At 63.2% G+C, this 14,303-nt stretch overlaps 1 protein-coding gene across 1 annotated transcript; it reads right to left on the bottom strand.

The window, feature by feature from the left end:
- Positions 1 to 891: 891 nt before the first annotated feature.
- LMNA (lamin A/C) lies at positions 892 to 14,085 on the bottom strand. Its single transcript, XM_064141325.1, has 11 exons — positions 13,909 to 14,085; positions 13,694 to 13,819; positions 12,447 to 12,617; positions 10,743 to 10,868; positions 9,345 to 9,565; positions 7,217 to 7,424; positions 5,839 to 5,946; positions 4,919 to 5,038; positions 4,329 to 4,421; positions 3,028 to 3,276; positions 892 to 1,114 (listed from the first exon to the last, which is right to left on the bottom strand). Exons 2-11 carry the CDS (start codon positions 13,772 to 13,774, stop codon positions 1,082 to 1,084), a joined length of 1,410 nt encoding a protein of 469 aa, XP_063997395.1. The 5' UTR covers positions 13,775 to 13,819; positions 13,909 to 14,085; the 3' UTR covers positions 892 to 1,081.
- Positions 14,086 to 14,303: the final 218 nt, after the last annotated feature.

Raw genomic sequence — 14,303 nt, 5'->3', positions numbered from 1 at the left:
TTTTCTCTTTTTTTTTTCTTTTGTTTTTGCTTTTTTTTTTTAAGCTTTGTCCAAAAAAGAGAGAAGGAAGAAAAAAAAATCCAAGGGGAAAACCAAAAATCCAATCCCCTTCCCCTCCTCTCCCCTTCCCCTCCCTCCCTTTCCCCTCCCCTCCCCTTCTCCTCCTCTCCCCTTCCCTTCCTCTCTCCTTCCCCCCTCTCCCCTTCCCCTCCTCTTCCCTTCCCCTTCCCCTCCTCTCTCCTTCCCCTCCTCTCTCCTCCCTCCCCTCTCCCCTTCCCCCCTCTCCCCTCCTCTCTCCTTCCCCTCCTCTCCCCTTCCCCTCCTCTCCCCTCCCTCCCCTCTCCCCTTCCCCCCTCTCCCCTTCCCCCCTCTCCCCTCCTCTCCCCTTCCCCTCCTCTCCCCTCCCCTTCCCCTCCTCTCCCCTTCCCCCCTCTCCCCTCCTCTCCCCTTCCCCTCCTCTCCCCTCCCCTTCCCCTCCTCTCCCCTTCCCCTCCTCTCTCCTTCCCCTCCTCTCCCCTCCCTCCCCTCTCCCCTTCCCCCCTCTCCCCTTCCCCCCTCTCCCCTTCCCCCCTCTCCCCTTCCCCCCTCTCCCCTTCCCCTCCTCTCCCCATCCCCTCCTCTCCCCTTCCCCTCCTCTCCCCTTCCCCCTCTCTCCCCATCCCCCCTCTCCCCTTCCCCTCCTCTCTCCTCCCTCCCCTCTCCCCTTCCCCTCCTCTCTCTTTGCCTCCTCTCCCCTTCCCTTCCTCTCTCCCTCCCTCCTCTTCCCTTCCCCCCTCTCTCCCCTTCCCCTCCTCTCCCTTTTCCCCCCACCCAAAACTCCTCTCCCCCAAACCTCCTTCTCCCTCCTCCCTCCCCTCCCCCCACTCCTCCTCCTCCTCCTCCTCCTCCTCCTCCTCCTCAAGATTTATTTTTGCTTTGGTTTTAAAAAAGGAAACAACAAAGGAAAAGAAAAACAACAACAAAAAAACAGCTCCCAAAAAAAAACAGCTGGAAAAATGACCCAGGAAAAGTGGGAATGGTGCCAGGGACTGGTGCCAGGGGCTGGTGCCAGGGACTGGTGCCAGGGACTGGTGCCAGGGAGTTACATCAGGCTGCAGTTTTGGACAGCTTGAGCCTGGCAGGAAGGAAAGGAGGAGAAGGAGAAGAAAAGAGCCAAAAAGGTTAAGGTTGGAACTTTGAGCATCACCTCCCAGGGGGTCCCTTACCCTCCTCAGCCTTCCTCACCCTTCCTCAGCCCTCTCAGCCTTCCTCACCCTCCTCAGCCCTCTCACCCTCCTCACTCTCCTCAGTTCTCTTAGCCTTCCTCACCCTCCTCAGCCCTCTCACCCTCCTCAGTTCTCTCAGCCTTCCTCACCCTTCCTCAGCCCTCTCAGCCTTCCTCATCCTCCTCAGCCCTTTCACCCTCCTCAGCCTCCTCAGTTCTCTCAGCCTTCCTCACCCTTCCTCAGCCCTCTCACCCTCCTCAGCCTCCTCAGTTCTCTCAGCCTTCCTCACCCTCCTCAGCCTTCCTCACCCTCCTCAGCCTTCCTCAGCCTCCTCAGCCCTCTCACCCTCCTCAGCCTCCTCAGTTCTCTCAGCCTTCCTCACCCTCCTCAGCCCTCTCACCCTCCTCAGCCTCCTCAGTTCTCTCAGCCTTCCTCACCCTCCTCAGCCCTCTCACCCTCCTCAGCCCCCTTAGACCTCTCAGCCTTCCTCACCCTCCTCAGCCTTCCTCACCCCTTCTCACCCCTCTCACCCTCCTCAGCCTTCCTCAGCCCTCTCACCCTCCTCAGCCCTCTCAGCCTTCCTCACCCTCCTCAGCCCTTTCACCCTCCTCACCCTTCCTCAGCCTTCTCACCCTCCTCACCCCCTCTCAGCCCTCTCACCCTCCTCAGCCTTCCTCACCCCTTCTCACCCCTCTCACTCTCCTCCCTCCTTTCACCCTCCTCACTCTCCTCATCCCTCTCACCATCCTCATCCCTCTCACCATCCTCACTCCTACTCGCCCTCTCTGACCCTCCTCACTCCTTTCACCCTCCTCACCCTCCTCACCCTCCTCGCCCCTCTCACCCCTCCTCCCCCTCCCCCTGTGCCTTCCAAGGTCTCCTGGCAGCTCTACAGTGGAGTTCTGAGGGCAGGGAGATGCTAGGGGTGAGGTGAGGGCAGCAGCACAGGAGTTGGCATGGCCTGGGTGGCACCAAGGGGGGGGCTGATGCCCCCCACCCCCAGGGTCTCCTGGCAGCAATAAAGTGGAGTTCTGAGGGCAGGGCAGGGAGCTGATGGGGGTGAGGGAGGGCAGCTGCATTCTGGAGGTGTCCCTGGGCTGTGGAGGTGGCACTGGGTTGTGGGGGTGGCACTGAGCTGTGGAGGTGGCACTGAGGTGGGGAGGTGGCAGTGGATTCTGGAGGTGGCACTGAGCTATGGAAGTGTCCCTGGGTCACGGAGGTGGCACTGAGCTGTGGAGGGGTCCCTGGGTTGTGGGGGTGGCACTGAGCTGTGGAGGTGGCACTGAGCTGGGGATGTGGCACTGGATTCTGGAGGTGTCCCTGGACCGTGGGGGTGGCACTGAGCTATGGAGGTGGCACTGGATTCTGGAGATGTCCCTGGACTGTGGGGGTGGCACTGAGCTGTGGAGGTGGCACTGAGCTGTGGGGGTGGCACTGAGCTGTGGGGGTGGCACTGAGCTGTGGAGGTGACCCTGGACCGTGGGGGTGGCACTGGGTTGTGGGGGTGGCACTGAGCTGTGGAGGTGGCACTGAGCTGTGGGGGTGTCCCTGAGCTGTGGGGGTGGCAGTGGATTCTGGAGGTGTCCCTGAGCTGTGAAGGTGGCACTGAGCTGTGGGGGTGGCACTGGATTCTGGAGGTGTCCCTGGACTGTGGGGGTGGCACTGAGCTGTGGGGGTGGCACTGAGCTGTGAAGGTGGCACTGAGCTGTGGGGGTGGCAGTGGATCCTGGAGGTGTCCCTGAGCCCCGAGGGCATCCCTGGGCTGCGGAGGTGTCCCTGAGCCGCTGAGCTCTGCCCCCCGCGGCTGGGCGCTGGCACTGACCTGCTTGCGGGGGCTGGAGGTGCCCAGGAGGTAGGTCCTGCCCATCAGGCTGTCGCCCAGGCCGATGCCCGAGTCGCCCACGCTGCGGTAGCTGCGGGTGATGGTGACGCTGGAGCTGGAGGAGCCTGAGGAGACGGCGCCGGCGCCGGCCGCGTTCTGGCTGCCAGCCTTGTCCGCAGGCTGCCCGCAGGTGCCGCACACGACCGTGCGGGAGCGCAGGTTGTACTCGCCAGGGTCACCGGCGCTGCCCTGCGGGGGCACAGCAGGGCACGGCCTCAGCCTCGCCCTTCCTTCAGCCTCCTCCTCCTCCTCCTCAGCCTCGCCCTTCAGCCTCCTCCTTAGCCTCCTTCATCCACACCACCCCCTCGGCTGTGCCCTCGTGCTCAGCGTCCCCAGTCTTGGCTTCAGTCTCATCCTCCTCATCCCCAGCCTCATCTTCAGCCTCATCCTCCTCATCCCCACCCTCATCTGTAACCCTCGTTCTCAGCATCCCCACCCTCATCTTCAGCCTCATCCTCCTCCTCCCAGCCTCCTCCTCAGCCTCCTTCATCCACATCCCCCCCTCAGCTGTGCCCTCGTTCTCAGCGTCCCCAGCCTCATCTTCAGCCTCATCCTTCTCATCCCCAGCCTCATCTTCAGCCTCATCCTCCTCATCCTCACCCTCATCCTCCTCATCCTCACCCTCATCTGTAACCCTCATTCGCAGCATCCCCCATCTCATCTTCAGCCTCATCCTCCTCATCCCTACCCTCATCTGTGCCCTCATTTTCAGCGTCCCCAGCCTCATCTTCAGCCTCATCCTCCTCATCCCCAGCCTCATCCTCCTCATCCTCACCCTCATCTGTGCCCTCATTCTCAGCATCCCCAGCCCCATCTTCAGCCTCATCCTTGTCCTCATCATCGTTGTCCCCATCCTCATCTTTATCCTCAACCTCCTCCTCCTCCTCACCTTCATCTTCATCCTCATCCTTATCATGCTTCCCCTCCTCACCTTCAGCCTTATCTTCATCCTCATCTTTCTCCTCCTCACCTTCATCTTCTTCCTCTTCCTCCTCTCTCCTCCTCCTTCTCACCTTCATTTTCCTCCTCCCTCCTCCTCTCTTCTCCTTCTCACCTTCATCTTCCTCCTCCCTCCTCCTCACGTTCCTCTTCCTCCTCCCTCCTCCCTCCTCCCTCCTCCTCCTCACCTTCATCTTCCTCCTCCCTCCTCCTCCTCCCCTTCATCTTCTTCCTCCTCCTCCTCCTCCTCCTCCTCCCCCCCACTGTGCCAGAGCCCCCCCGGTGCCCAGCCTGGCACTCACGTGGTGGTGGCGGTGGTGGAGGTCATCTTCATCCTCATCCTCATCCTCATCGTTGATGATCACAGTGCGAACCAACTTCCGCATGGCCACCTCCTGGGGGGGGCACACAGGGGGCAGCAGTTGGGGTGGGGCTGGCATTGGTGCCCACCTCGCGGCTGGCACAGCCCCCAGCCCTTCCCTCGCCGTTGGCATCACCCCCAGGCCACAGCTCGCTGCTGGCAGTGCCCCCAGCCCTCCCCCGGGCTGGCACTGCCCCCTGCCCGCCCCCGGGCTGGCAGTGCCCCCTGCCCTCCCCAGGCTGGCCGTGCCCCCTGCCCTCCCCAGGCTGGCACTGCCCCCTGCCCTCCCCCAGGCTGGCACTGCCCCCTGCCCTCCCCAGGCTGGCCGTGCCCCCTGCCCTCCCCAGGCTGGCACTGCCCCCTGCCCTCCCCCAGGCTGGCACTGCCCCCTGCCCTCCCCCGGCTGGCACTGCCCCTGCCCTCCCCATGCTGGCAGTGCCCCCTGCCCTCCCCAGGCTGGCAGTGCCCCCTGCCCTCCCCCAGGCTGGTAGTGCCCCCTGCCCTCCCCTGCTGGCACTGCCCTGCCCTCACCTCGCCGTTGGAGTTGATGAGTGCTGTCCTCAGGCTGTCCCCAGAGCCCCAACTGCTCTGTGCCTTCCACACCACATTGCTGGGGGGGCTGTGAGTGGCTCCAGCGCCAGAAGCCCAGATCTGGGGAGGGCAAAGACACCTCTCAGGGTGCTGGAGGCCACCTCGGGGTGATGGAGCCCAGCCAAGGGTGATGGTGGCCACCTCGGGGTGATAGAGCCCAGCTAAGGGTGGTGGAGGCCACCTCGGGGTGATAGAGCCCAGCTAAAGGTAATGGAGGCCACCTCGGGGTGATAGAGCCCAGCTAAAGGTGATGGAGGCCACCTCGGGGTGATAGAGCCCAGCTAAAGGTGATGGAGGCCACCTCGGGGTGATAGAGCCCAGCTAAAGGTGATGGAGGCCACCTCGGGGTGATAGAGCCCAGCTAAAGGTAATGGAGGCCACCTCGGGGTGATAGAGCCCAGCTAAAGGTAATGGAGGCCATCTCGGGGTGATAGAGCCCAGCTAAAGGTGGTGGAGGCCACCTCGGGGTGATAGAGCCCAGCTAAGGGTGATGGAGGCCACCTCGGGGGGCTGGGGGTCACCTCAAGGTGGTGGAGCCCAGCTCTGGGTGGTGGAGGCCACCTTGGGGTGATGGAGCCCACCTCATAGTGATGGAGTTCACCTTAAGGTGGTGAACCCATCTCAGGATATTGAAGCCCATCTCAAGGTGCTGGAGCCCACCCCAGGGTGCCGGAGCCCACCTCAGGGTGCCAGAGCCCATCTCAGGATTCCAGAGCCCAGAGCCCACAGTTCTGCCACCCCCCTCCCCCAGCCCATACCAGCACCCAGCTGCCAAGCACTCGCAGCCTGTGCCCGTGGGTGCCCGTGGGTGCCCGTGGGTGCCCACTGGGTGCCCGTGGGGGGGTGGGGCTGGCACTCACCGTCACCACCTGGCCAGCCTTGAGCGTGAACTTGGGCGGGAAGCGGTAGGTGATGGGAGGCTCCTCCCCGTTCTGCCTCCTGATCTGCCAATTGCCCATGGCCTGGTCCTGGCACAGACACACAGCCTCAGCCCACTGCCCACCCGGGCACCCACCTGGGCACCCACCCAGGCACCCACCCCGGCCCACGGGGAGTGGGGGAGTGGGGGAGTGAGTGGGTGAGTGGGATCTGTCAGTTGCCCATGGTCTGGTCCTGGCACAAACACACAGCCTCAGCCCCTCGCCCACCTGGGCACCCACCCCAGCCCATGGGGAGTGGGTGGGTGGGGGAGTGGGTGAGTGGGTGGGTGAGTGAGTGAGTGGGTGGATGAGTGGGATCTGCCAGTTGCCCATGGCCTGGTCCTGGCATAGATACAGAGCCTCAGACCCTTGCCCACATGGGCACTCACTGCAGCCCACGGGGAGTGGGTGGGTGAGTGGGTGGGTGAATGCATGAGTGGGTGGGTGGCTGAATGTGTGGGTGAATGCATGAGTGGGTGAACATGTGAGTGGGTGGCTGAATGCATGGGTGGGTGACTGAATGCATGAGTGGGTGGCTGTATGAGCGAGTGGGTGGCTGAATGTGTGGGTGAATGCATGAGTGGGTGGGTCCATGAGTGGGTGGGCCCATGAGTGGGTGGGTGAGTGAGTGACTGAATGAGTGGGTGGGTGAACACATGAGTGGGTGGCTGAATGCATGGGTGGGTGAGTGACTGAGTGGGTGAATGAGTGACTGAGTGGCTGAATGAGTGAGTGGGTGCATGTGTGGGAGGCTGAATGAGTGGGTGGGTGCATGTGTGGGTGGGTGCATGTGTGGGTGGGTGACTGAATGAGCGAGTGGGTGACTGAGTGAGCGAGTGGGTGACTGAGTGAGCGAGTGGGTGAGTGAATGAGCGGGTGGGTGGGTGCATGAGTGGGTGGCTGAGTGCATGAGTGGGTGGGTGGGTGCATGAGTGGGTGGGTGGGTGCATGAGTGGGTGGGTGGGTGCATGAGTGGGTGGCTGAGTGCATGAGTGGGTGACTGAATGAGTGAGTGGGTGGCTGAGTGCATGAGTGGGTGGCTGAGTGCATGAGTGGGTGGCTGAGTGCATGAGTGGGTGGGTGGCTGAGTGCATGAGTGGGTGGCTGAGTGCATGAGTGGGTGGGTGGCTGAGTGCATGAGTGGGTGGCTGAGTGCATGAGTGGGTGGGTGGGTGCATGAGTGGGTGGCTGAGTGCATGAGTGGGCGAGCACACGAGTGGCCCTCTGAACGCGTGGGTGGGACGAAGCTGAGCTCCACGACCCTCCCCTCCCCTCCCCCCACGCAGAGGGACCGAGGCCCCCCAGGGGCCAAACCGACCTCGTTGGACTTGTTCCTGAGCCGCACGAATTTGCCCTCCAGGTCGACCTCCTCCACGCCCACGCGGCCGCTGGTGCGGGCGTGGTGGGAGAAGCTGGTCCTGCTCTCGCCCTCCTCCAGCTTCCTCTTCTTGGAGCTGGAGCCAGAGGTGGCCAAGTGGCTCCTGGAGGAGCCTTTGTGGGAGGAAGGGCTCGGGGACAGCCTCAGCCTGCGGCGGGAGGAGGAGAAGGGGACAGGAGGTCAGGGGTTGGAAGGGAGCACAGGGATCAGCCGGTGCCAACTCGCCTGGCATGGGTAGGGGCATCCTACTCTAGAGCAGGCTGCTCATAGCCTCACCCAGCCTGGCATGAAACCCCCACCAGGGATGGACAAGGGCAGGGGCATCCTACTCTAGGGTAGGCTGCTCACAGCCTCACCCAGCCTGGCATTAAACCCCCCCCAGGGATGGGCATCCTACCCTAGAGCAGGCTGCTCACAGCCTCACCCAGCCTGGCACTAAACCCCCCCAGGGATGGGCATGGGCAGGGGCATCCTATCCTAGGGCAGGCTGCTCACGGCTTCACCCAGCCTGGCATGGGCAGGGGCATCCTACCCTAGAGCAGGCTGCTCACAGCTTCACCCAGCCTGGCATTAACCCCCCCCCCAGGGATGGGCATGGGCAGGGGCATCCTACTCTAGGGCAGGCTGCTCACAGCCTCACCCAGCCTGGCCTTAAACACCTCCAGCCATGGAACCTCAACCCCCTCCCTGGGCAGCCCCTGCCAGGCTCTCTCCACTCTCCTGCTCAACAACTTCCTCCTCACCTCCAGCTCTGCTCCATCCCCCCCACTCCTGCCACTCCCTCACAGCCTCCAAAGTCCCTCCCCAGCTTTTTTGCAGCCCCCTTCAGGTCCTGGCAGGCCACAAGAAGGTCACCTCAGAGCCTGCTCTGTGCCAGGCTGCACCCCCCCAGCTCCCTCAGCCTCTCCTCACAGGGCTGTGCCCCCTCCCCAGCCTTGCTGCCCTGCTCTGGGCACCTGCCAGCCCCTCAGCAGCTCTCTGCAATGCAGGAGCCCAGAGCTGGGCACAGCACTCCAGGGCTGGCCTGAGCAGTGCCAGCACAGGGGCACAAGAACCTCCCTGCTCCTGCTGCCCACACTGCTCCTCAGCCAGCCCAGGCTGCCCCTGCCTCTGCTGCCCACCTGGGCACACTGCTGCCTCCTCTGCAGCTGCCACCCAGCACCCCCAGGGCCCTCTCTGCCTGCCTGCTCTCAGCCACTCTGTGCCCAGCCTGTGCCACTGCTTGGCCTTGCTGTGCCCAAAGGGCAGAGCCCTGCCCTGAGCCTTCTTCACTCTCATCCCCTTGCCCTCTGCCCACCCATCCAGCCTGGCAAGGTGCCCTCTGCCAGGGCTCTGCTCCCCTCCAACACCTCCACACTGCTGCCAGCTTGGTGCCAGCTGCAAGCTCACTGCTGCTGCCCTCAGTGCCCTGCTCCAGCTCATCAATGAAGAGGTTGCCCAGGCCTGTGCCCAGCACTGATCCCTGAGGGCAAGGTGCCCTCTGCCAGGGCTCTGCTCCCCTCCAACACCTCCACACCTGCTACCAACTTGATGCCAGCTGCCAACTGACTGCAAACTACTTGAGCCTTGCTGTGCCCAAAGTGCAGAACCTGTCACTGGGACTTGCTCAATCTCATCCCCTTGCCCTCTGCCCACCCATCCAGCCTGGCAAGATGCCCTCTGCCAGCGCTCCGCTCCCCTCCAACACCTCCACCCCTGCTACCAACTTGATGCCAGCTGCCAACTGACTGCAAACTACTTGGGGGTTGCTGTGCCCAAAGTGCAGAACCTGTCACTGGGACTTGCTCAATCTCATCCCCTTGCCCTCTGCCCACCCATCCAGCCTGGCAAGATGCCCTCTGCCAGCACTCCGCTCCCCTCCAACACCTCCACCCCTGCTACCAACTTGATGCCAGCTGCCAACTGACTGCAAACTACTTGAGGGTTGCTGTGCCCAAAGTGCAGAACCCTTCCCTGAGCCTTCTTGCCCACACCTCCCAGGCCAGGCTGGGCTCAGGGCAAGCCAGGCTGAGGGTGGGGGGGGGAAGATGCCCGAGCGGTGCCCGCCGGGCAGCGGTGCCAGGCTCACCTCTCCTCCTCTCCCTCCAGCAGCTTGCGGTAGGCATTGATCTCCATGTCCAGAGCCAGTTTGATGTCCAAGAGCTCCTGGTACTCATCCAGCTGCTGCTGCATCCTGGCCCTCATCTCTGCCATCTCCCTCTCCTTGTCGGACAGCAGGTGCCGGTTGGTCTCCCTCTCCCTGGCCAGCAGAGCCTCCAGGTCGTGCAGCTTGGCCTCCTTGGCTGCCAGCTGGGGAGGGCACAGGGGGCTCAGGGAGGCTGCTCCCCCCTCAGGCTGCTCCCAGCAAAGGGAGGAGTAGTCCTGAAGAGCCTCCCTTGGGTGGCAGAGGTGGGGTTAGGAGGGCATCTCTGGGGTAGGGCAGGGGATGCAGAAGATCTCCTTTGGGTGGCAGAGAGGGGGTTAGGAGGGCATCTCTGGGGGAGGGCATGCAGAAGACCTCCTTTGTGTGGCAGAGAGGGGGTTAGGAGGGCATCTCTGGGGTAGGGCAGGGGAGGGCATGCAGAAGACCTCCTTTGGTTGGCAGAGATGGGGTTAGGAGGGCATCTGGATGACCTCCTTTGGTTGGCAGAGATGGGGTTAGGAGGGCATCTGGAAGACCTCCCTTGGTTGGCAGAGATGGGGTTAGGAGGGCATCTGGAAGACCTCCCTTGGTTGGCAGAGATGAGGTTAGGAGGGCATCTGGAAGACCTCCCTTGGTTGGCAGAGATGGGGTTAGGAGGGCATCTGGAAGACCTCCCTTGGTTGGCAGAGATGGGGTTAGGAGGGCATCTCTGGGGTTAGGAGGGCACCCAGAAGATCTCCTTTGGTTGCCCAGAAGTGGGGTTAGGAGGGCAACTCTAGGGTAGGGCAGGGCATGCAGAAGACCTTCCTTGGTTGGCAGAGATGGGGTTAGGAGGGCATCTGGGGCAGGGGAGGGCATCCAGAAGACCTCCCTTGGTTGGCAGAGATGGGGTTAGGAGGGCATCTGGATGACCTCCTTTGGTTGGCAGAGAGGGGGTTAGGAGGGCATCTGGGGCAGGGGAGGGCATCTGGAAGACCTCCTTTGGTTGGCAGAGATGGGGTTAGGAGGGCATCTGGAAGACCTCATTTGGCTGGCAGAGATGAGGTTAGGAGGGCATCTGGGGCAGGGCAGGGCATGCAGAAGACCTCCCTTGGTTGGCAGAGGTGAGCTTAGGAGGGCATCTCTGGGGTTAGGAGGGCATCCAGAAGACCTCCTTTGGCTGCCCAGAGCTGTGCTTGGGAGACCACCCCTGGGGCAGCAGAGGGCATCCAGCAGCCCCTCCCTTGGTCACCCTCCCATCCCTGGAGACCTGGGGGGGGGCCAAGGGTGGTGGGACCCAGTGTGACCTGCTCTGGTTGGAGGAGGTGAGCTTGGAGGGTGCCCTCTGAGCTGCTCCTGACCCACCTGCTTCTGCAGCTGGCTGACCTCGGAGGAGAGGTTGTCCACACGGATGCGAGTCTGCTGCAGCTCCTCGTGGGCAGCTCCTACCATGTTGCTGTTCCTCTCAGCTGACTGCTTGGCGTTCTCCAGCTGCAGGAGGAGCAGGGGGAGAGGCTGCTCAGGCACTGGCACAGGCTGCTCAAGGGTTGGAGGAGCTGCTCGAGGGTTGGAGGAGCTGCTCGAGGGTTGGAGGAGCTGCTCAGGGGTTGGAGGAGCTGCTCAGGGGTTGGAGGAGCTGCTCGAGGGTTGGAGGAGCTGCTCGAGGGTTGGAGGAGCTGCTCGAGGGTTGGAGGAGCTGCTCAAGGGTTGGAGGAGCTGCTCAGGGGTTGGAGGAGCTGCTCAGGGGTTGGAGGAGCTGCTCGAGGGTTGGAGGAGCTGCTCAGGGGTTGGAGGAGCTGCTCAGGGGTTGGCAGAAGCTCCTCAGGGGTTGGAGGAGCTGCTCGAGGGTTGGAGGAGCTGCTCAGGGGTTGGAGGAGCTGCTCAGGGGTTGGAGGAGCTGCTCAGGGGTTGGAGGAGCTTCTTGAGCACTGGAGAAGCTCCTCAAGCACTGGCAGGAGCTGCTCGAGCACTGGCAGGAGCTCCTTAAGCATTGGAGGAGCTGCTCAAGAAGTGGGAGAAGCTCCTCAAGGGTTGAGAAGCTCCTCAAGAGTTGGAGGAGCTGCTCAAGCACTGGCAGAAGCTCCTCAGGGTTGGAGGAGCTGCTCAAGCAGTGGGAGAAGCTCCTCAAGGGTTGGAGGAGCTGCTCAAGCACTGGCAGGAGCTGCTCAAGCACTGGCAGGAGCTCCTCAAGGGTTGGAGGAGTTCCTCAAGGGTTGGAGGAGTTCCTCAAGTACTGGGAGAAGCTCCTTAAGTGTTGGAGGAGCTGCTCAAGAAGTGGGAGAAGCTCCTCAAGCACTGGAAGAAGCTTCTCAAGCACTGGGAGGAGCTCCTTGAGCCCTGGAAAGGGCTTCCCAGGTTGGTGGTGGAGTCTCCACCCCTGGAGCTACCTCTAACCCTGGTGGAGGTGGTGCTGAGGGCCACGAGCTCATGGTGGCTGAGCAGCAGTGGTGACCTCGAGCCTGGGCTGAGCAGTGCCAACCTCGAGGTTGTCCTCAGCAGTGGCAACCTTGAGCTTGGACTGGGCAGTGGCAACCTCAAGGTTGGACTTGACCTGGGCAGTGGCAACCTAAAGATTGACCTGGGCAGTGGCGACCTCAAGGTTGGATTTGGCAGTGGCAACCTTGAGCTTAGACTTGGCAGTGGCAACCTCAAGCTTGACTTTGGCAGTGGCAACCTTGAGCTTAGACTTGGCAGTGGCAACCTCGAGCTTGACTTTGGCAGTGGCAACCTTGAGCTTAGACTTGGCAGTGGCAACCTCGAGCTTGACTTTGGCAGTGGCAACCTCGAGCTTGACCTTGGCAGTGGCAACCTTGAGCTTGACCTTGGCAGTGGCAACCTCGACCTTAGACTTGGCAGTGCCAACCTCGACCTTAGACATGGCAGTGCCAACCCCAAGCTCAACCCCAGCAGCCTCCACCTCAAAGCTGCCCTCACCAACGCCACCCTCACAGCTCTCTTCCAACCTCCTCCTTCCCCCAACCTCTCCCGCGGAGGAGCCGAACCGGCGGCCGGCAGGGGCGGCGTTGGCAGAGGCTGGCACGGGTGGGGTAGGGGACAGGTGGCACTGACCTTGGCAGCGTAGGTCTTCTCCAGCTCATCCTTGTAGAGCCTGATCTGGGCCTCGTGCTGGCCCCGGAGCTCCTGCAGGGCCTCTGCCAGCTTGCTCTCGAACTCGCGCTGCCGCCCGTTGTCCAGCTCCACCAGCCGCGTCTCGTGCCGCCGCTTGGTCTCCCGCAGCTCCTGCCCGTGCCAGGGGGCATCTGCCTCAGCCCCGGGCTGGCACTGCCACCCGGAGTGGGGGAAGAGGGGGCCGAGGGCTTGGAGGGGATGGGGTGGGGAAAGGAGGTGGTTTGGAGTGGGGGAGTGGGAGTAGATGTAGAGGGCATGGGGAGGTGGGTGGCATGCTGTGCCCAGGGGCAGCCTGCCTCAGCCCCGGGCTGGCACTGCCACCCGGAGTGGGGGAAGAGGGGGCCGAGGGCTTGGAGGGGATGGGGTGGGGAAAGGAGGTGGTTTGGAGTGGGGGAGTGGGAGTGGATGTAGAGGGCATGGGGAGGTGGGTGGCATGCTGTGCCCAGGGGCAGCCTGCCTCAGCCCCAGGCTGGCACTGCCACCCGGAGTGGTGGGGGAAAGGAGGTGGTTTGGAGTAGGGGAGGGGGAGTGGGAGTGGATGTAGAGGGCATGGTGAGGTGGGGGGTGGGTGTAGGGGGCACAGTCAGAAGGGGGTGGGTGTAGAGGGCATGGTGAGGTGGGGGTGGGTGTAGGGGGCACAGTCAGAAGGGGGTGGGTGTAGAGGGCATGGTGAGGTGGGGGGCATGATGAGGTCGGGGGTGGGTGTAGAGGGCATGGTGAGGTGGGGGGTGGGTATAGAGGGCACAGTGAGGTGGGGGTGGGCACAGGGGACACAGCAACATGGGCTCAGGTGCAGGGGGCACAGCAAGATGGGGTAGGGCATAGAGGGCACAGTGAGATGGGGTCAGGCACAGAGGGCACAATAAGATGGGGTCGGGCACAGAGGGCACAGCGAGATGGGGTCAGGCGCAGAGGGCACAGCGAGATGGGGTCGGGCGCAGAGGGCACAGCGAGATGGGATTGGGCACAGAGGGCACAGCGAGATGGGGTTGGGCACAGAGGGCACAGCGAGATGGGATCGGGCACAGAGGGCACAGCGAGATGGGGTCGGGCACAGAGGGCACAGCGAGATGGGGTCGGGCACAGAGGCCATGGCGAGGCAGGTTGGGGGCAGGGCTCAGGGCGCAGGCTGAGGGGGCTGGGCAGCGGCTGGGTGGCACAGGGGGCAGTGCCCAGCTGGCACTCACCTCGCTGTAGATGTTCTTCTGGAACTCCAGCTCCTCCTTCAGCGTCTGCAGCCTGTTCTCAGCATCCACTCTCCGCAGCATCTCGTCCTGCAGCTGCTTCTTGGCCTCCCCCAGGGCACTCTCCAGCTGCCAGCCGTGGGAAAAAAAAGGTCAAACAGGGGGCACAGAGAGGGCACCTCGGGGAAGGTGCCAGGGCTGGGGTTGGCAGCGCTCACCTTGGCCACCTGTGCCCTCAGCTCCCTGACTTCGGTCTCCAGGTTCCTCTTCTCGCTGAGGGCTGTGCTCAGCGCAGCCTCCTTGGAGTTCAGCAGAGCCTCCACGTCCTTCAGGCGGGCCTGGGCAGACAGCAGGTCCCCTTCCTTCTTGGCATTGCTGCGGGGCACAGGGTGGCACAGCTCAGTGGCACAGCTCAGTGGCACAGCTCAGTGGCACCGGGCAAGCAGCTGGGGCCAGCAGCGGCGCCGAGCGACGAGCCCGGGGCAGAGGTGGTGCTGAGCTGGGGACAGAGGTGGCACCGAGCAATGTGCCAGGGCCAGAGGTGGTACCGAGCTGGGGACAGAGGTGGCACTGAGCAATGAGCTGGGGACAGAGGTGGCACCAATGTGCCAGG

Source organism: Pogoniulus pusillus, unplaced genomic scaffold (assembly GCF_015220805.1).
Source record: "Pogoniulus pusillus isolate bPogPus1 unplaced genomic scaffold, bPogPus1.pri scaffold_262_arrow_ctg1, whole genome shotgun sequence".
Classification (NCBI taxonomy): domain Eukaryota; kingdom Metazoa; phylum Chordata; class Aves; order Piciformes; family Lybiidae; genus Pogoniulus; species Pogoniulus pusillus.
The sequence above is the reverse complement of the archived record's forward strand: the minus strand, read 5'-3'. Positions and strand labels throughout refer to the sequence as shown.

Excerpts from the sequence above, each read along its gene's own strand:
- LMNA (XM_064141325.1), bottom strand. The coding sequence starts at position 13,774 with ATGCTGCGGAGAGTGGATGCTGAGAACAGGCTGCAGACGCTGAAGGAG. Across the intron at positions 9,566-10,742 it reads TCAGCCAGCTGCAGAAGCAG|CTGGCAGCCAAGGAGGCCAA; the intron begins GTGGGTCAGGAG and ends TGCCCTCCCCAG. Across the intron at positions 7,425-9,344 it reads CTGGAGGGAGAGGAGGAGAG|GCTGAGGCTGTCCCCGAGCC; the intron begins GTGAGCCTGGCA and ends CTCCCGCCGCAG.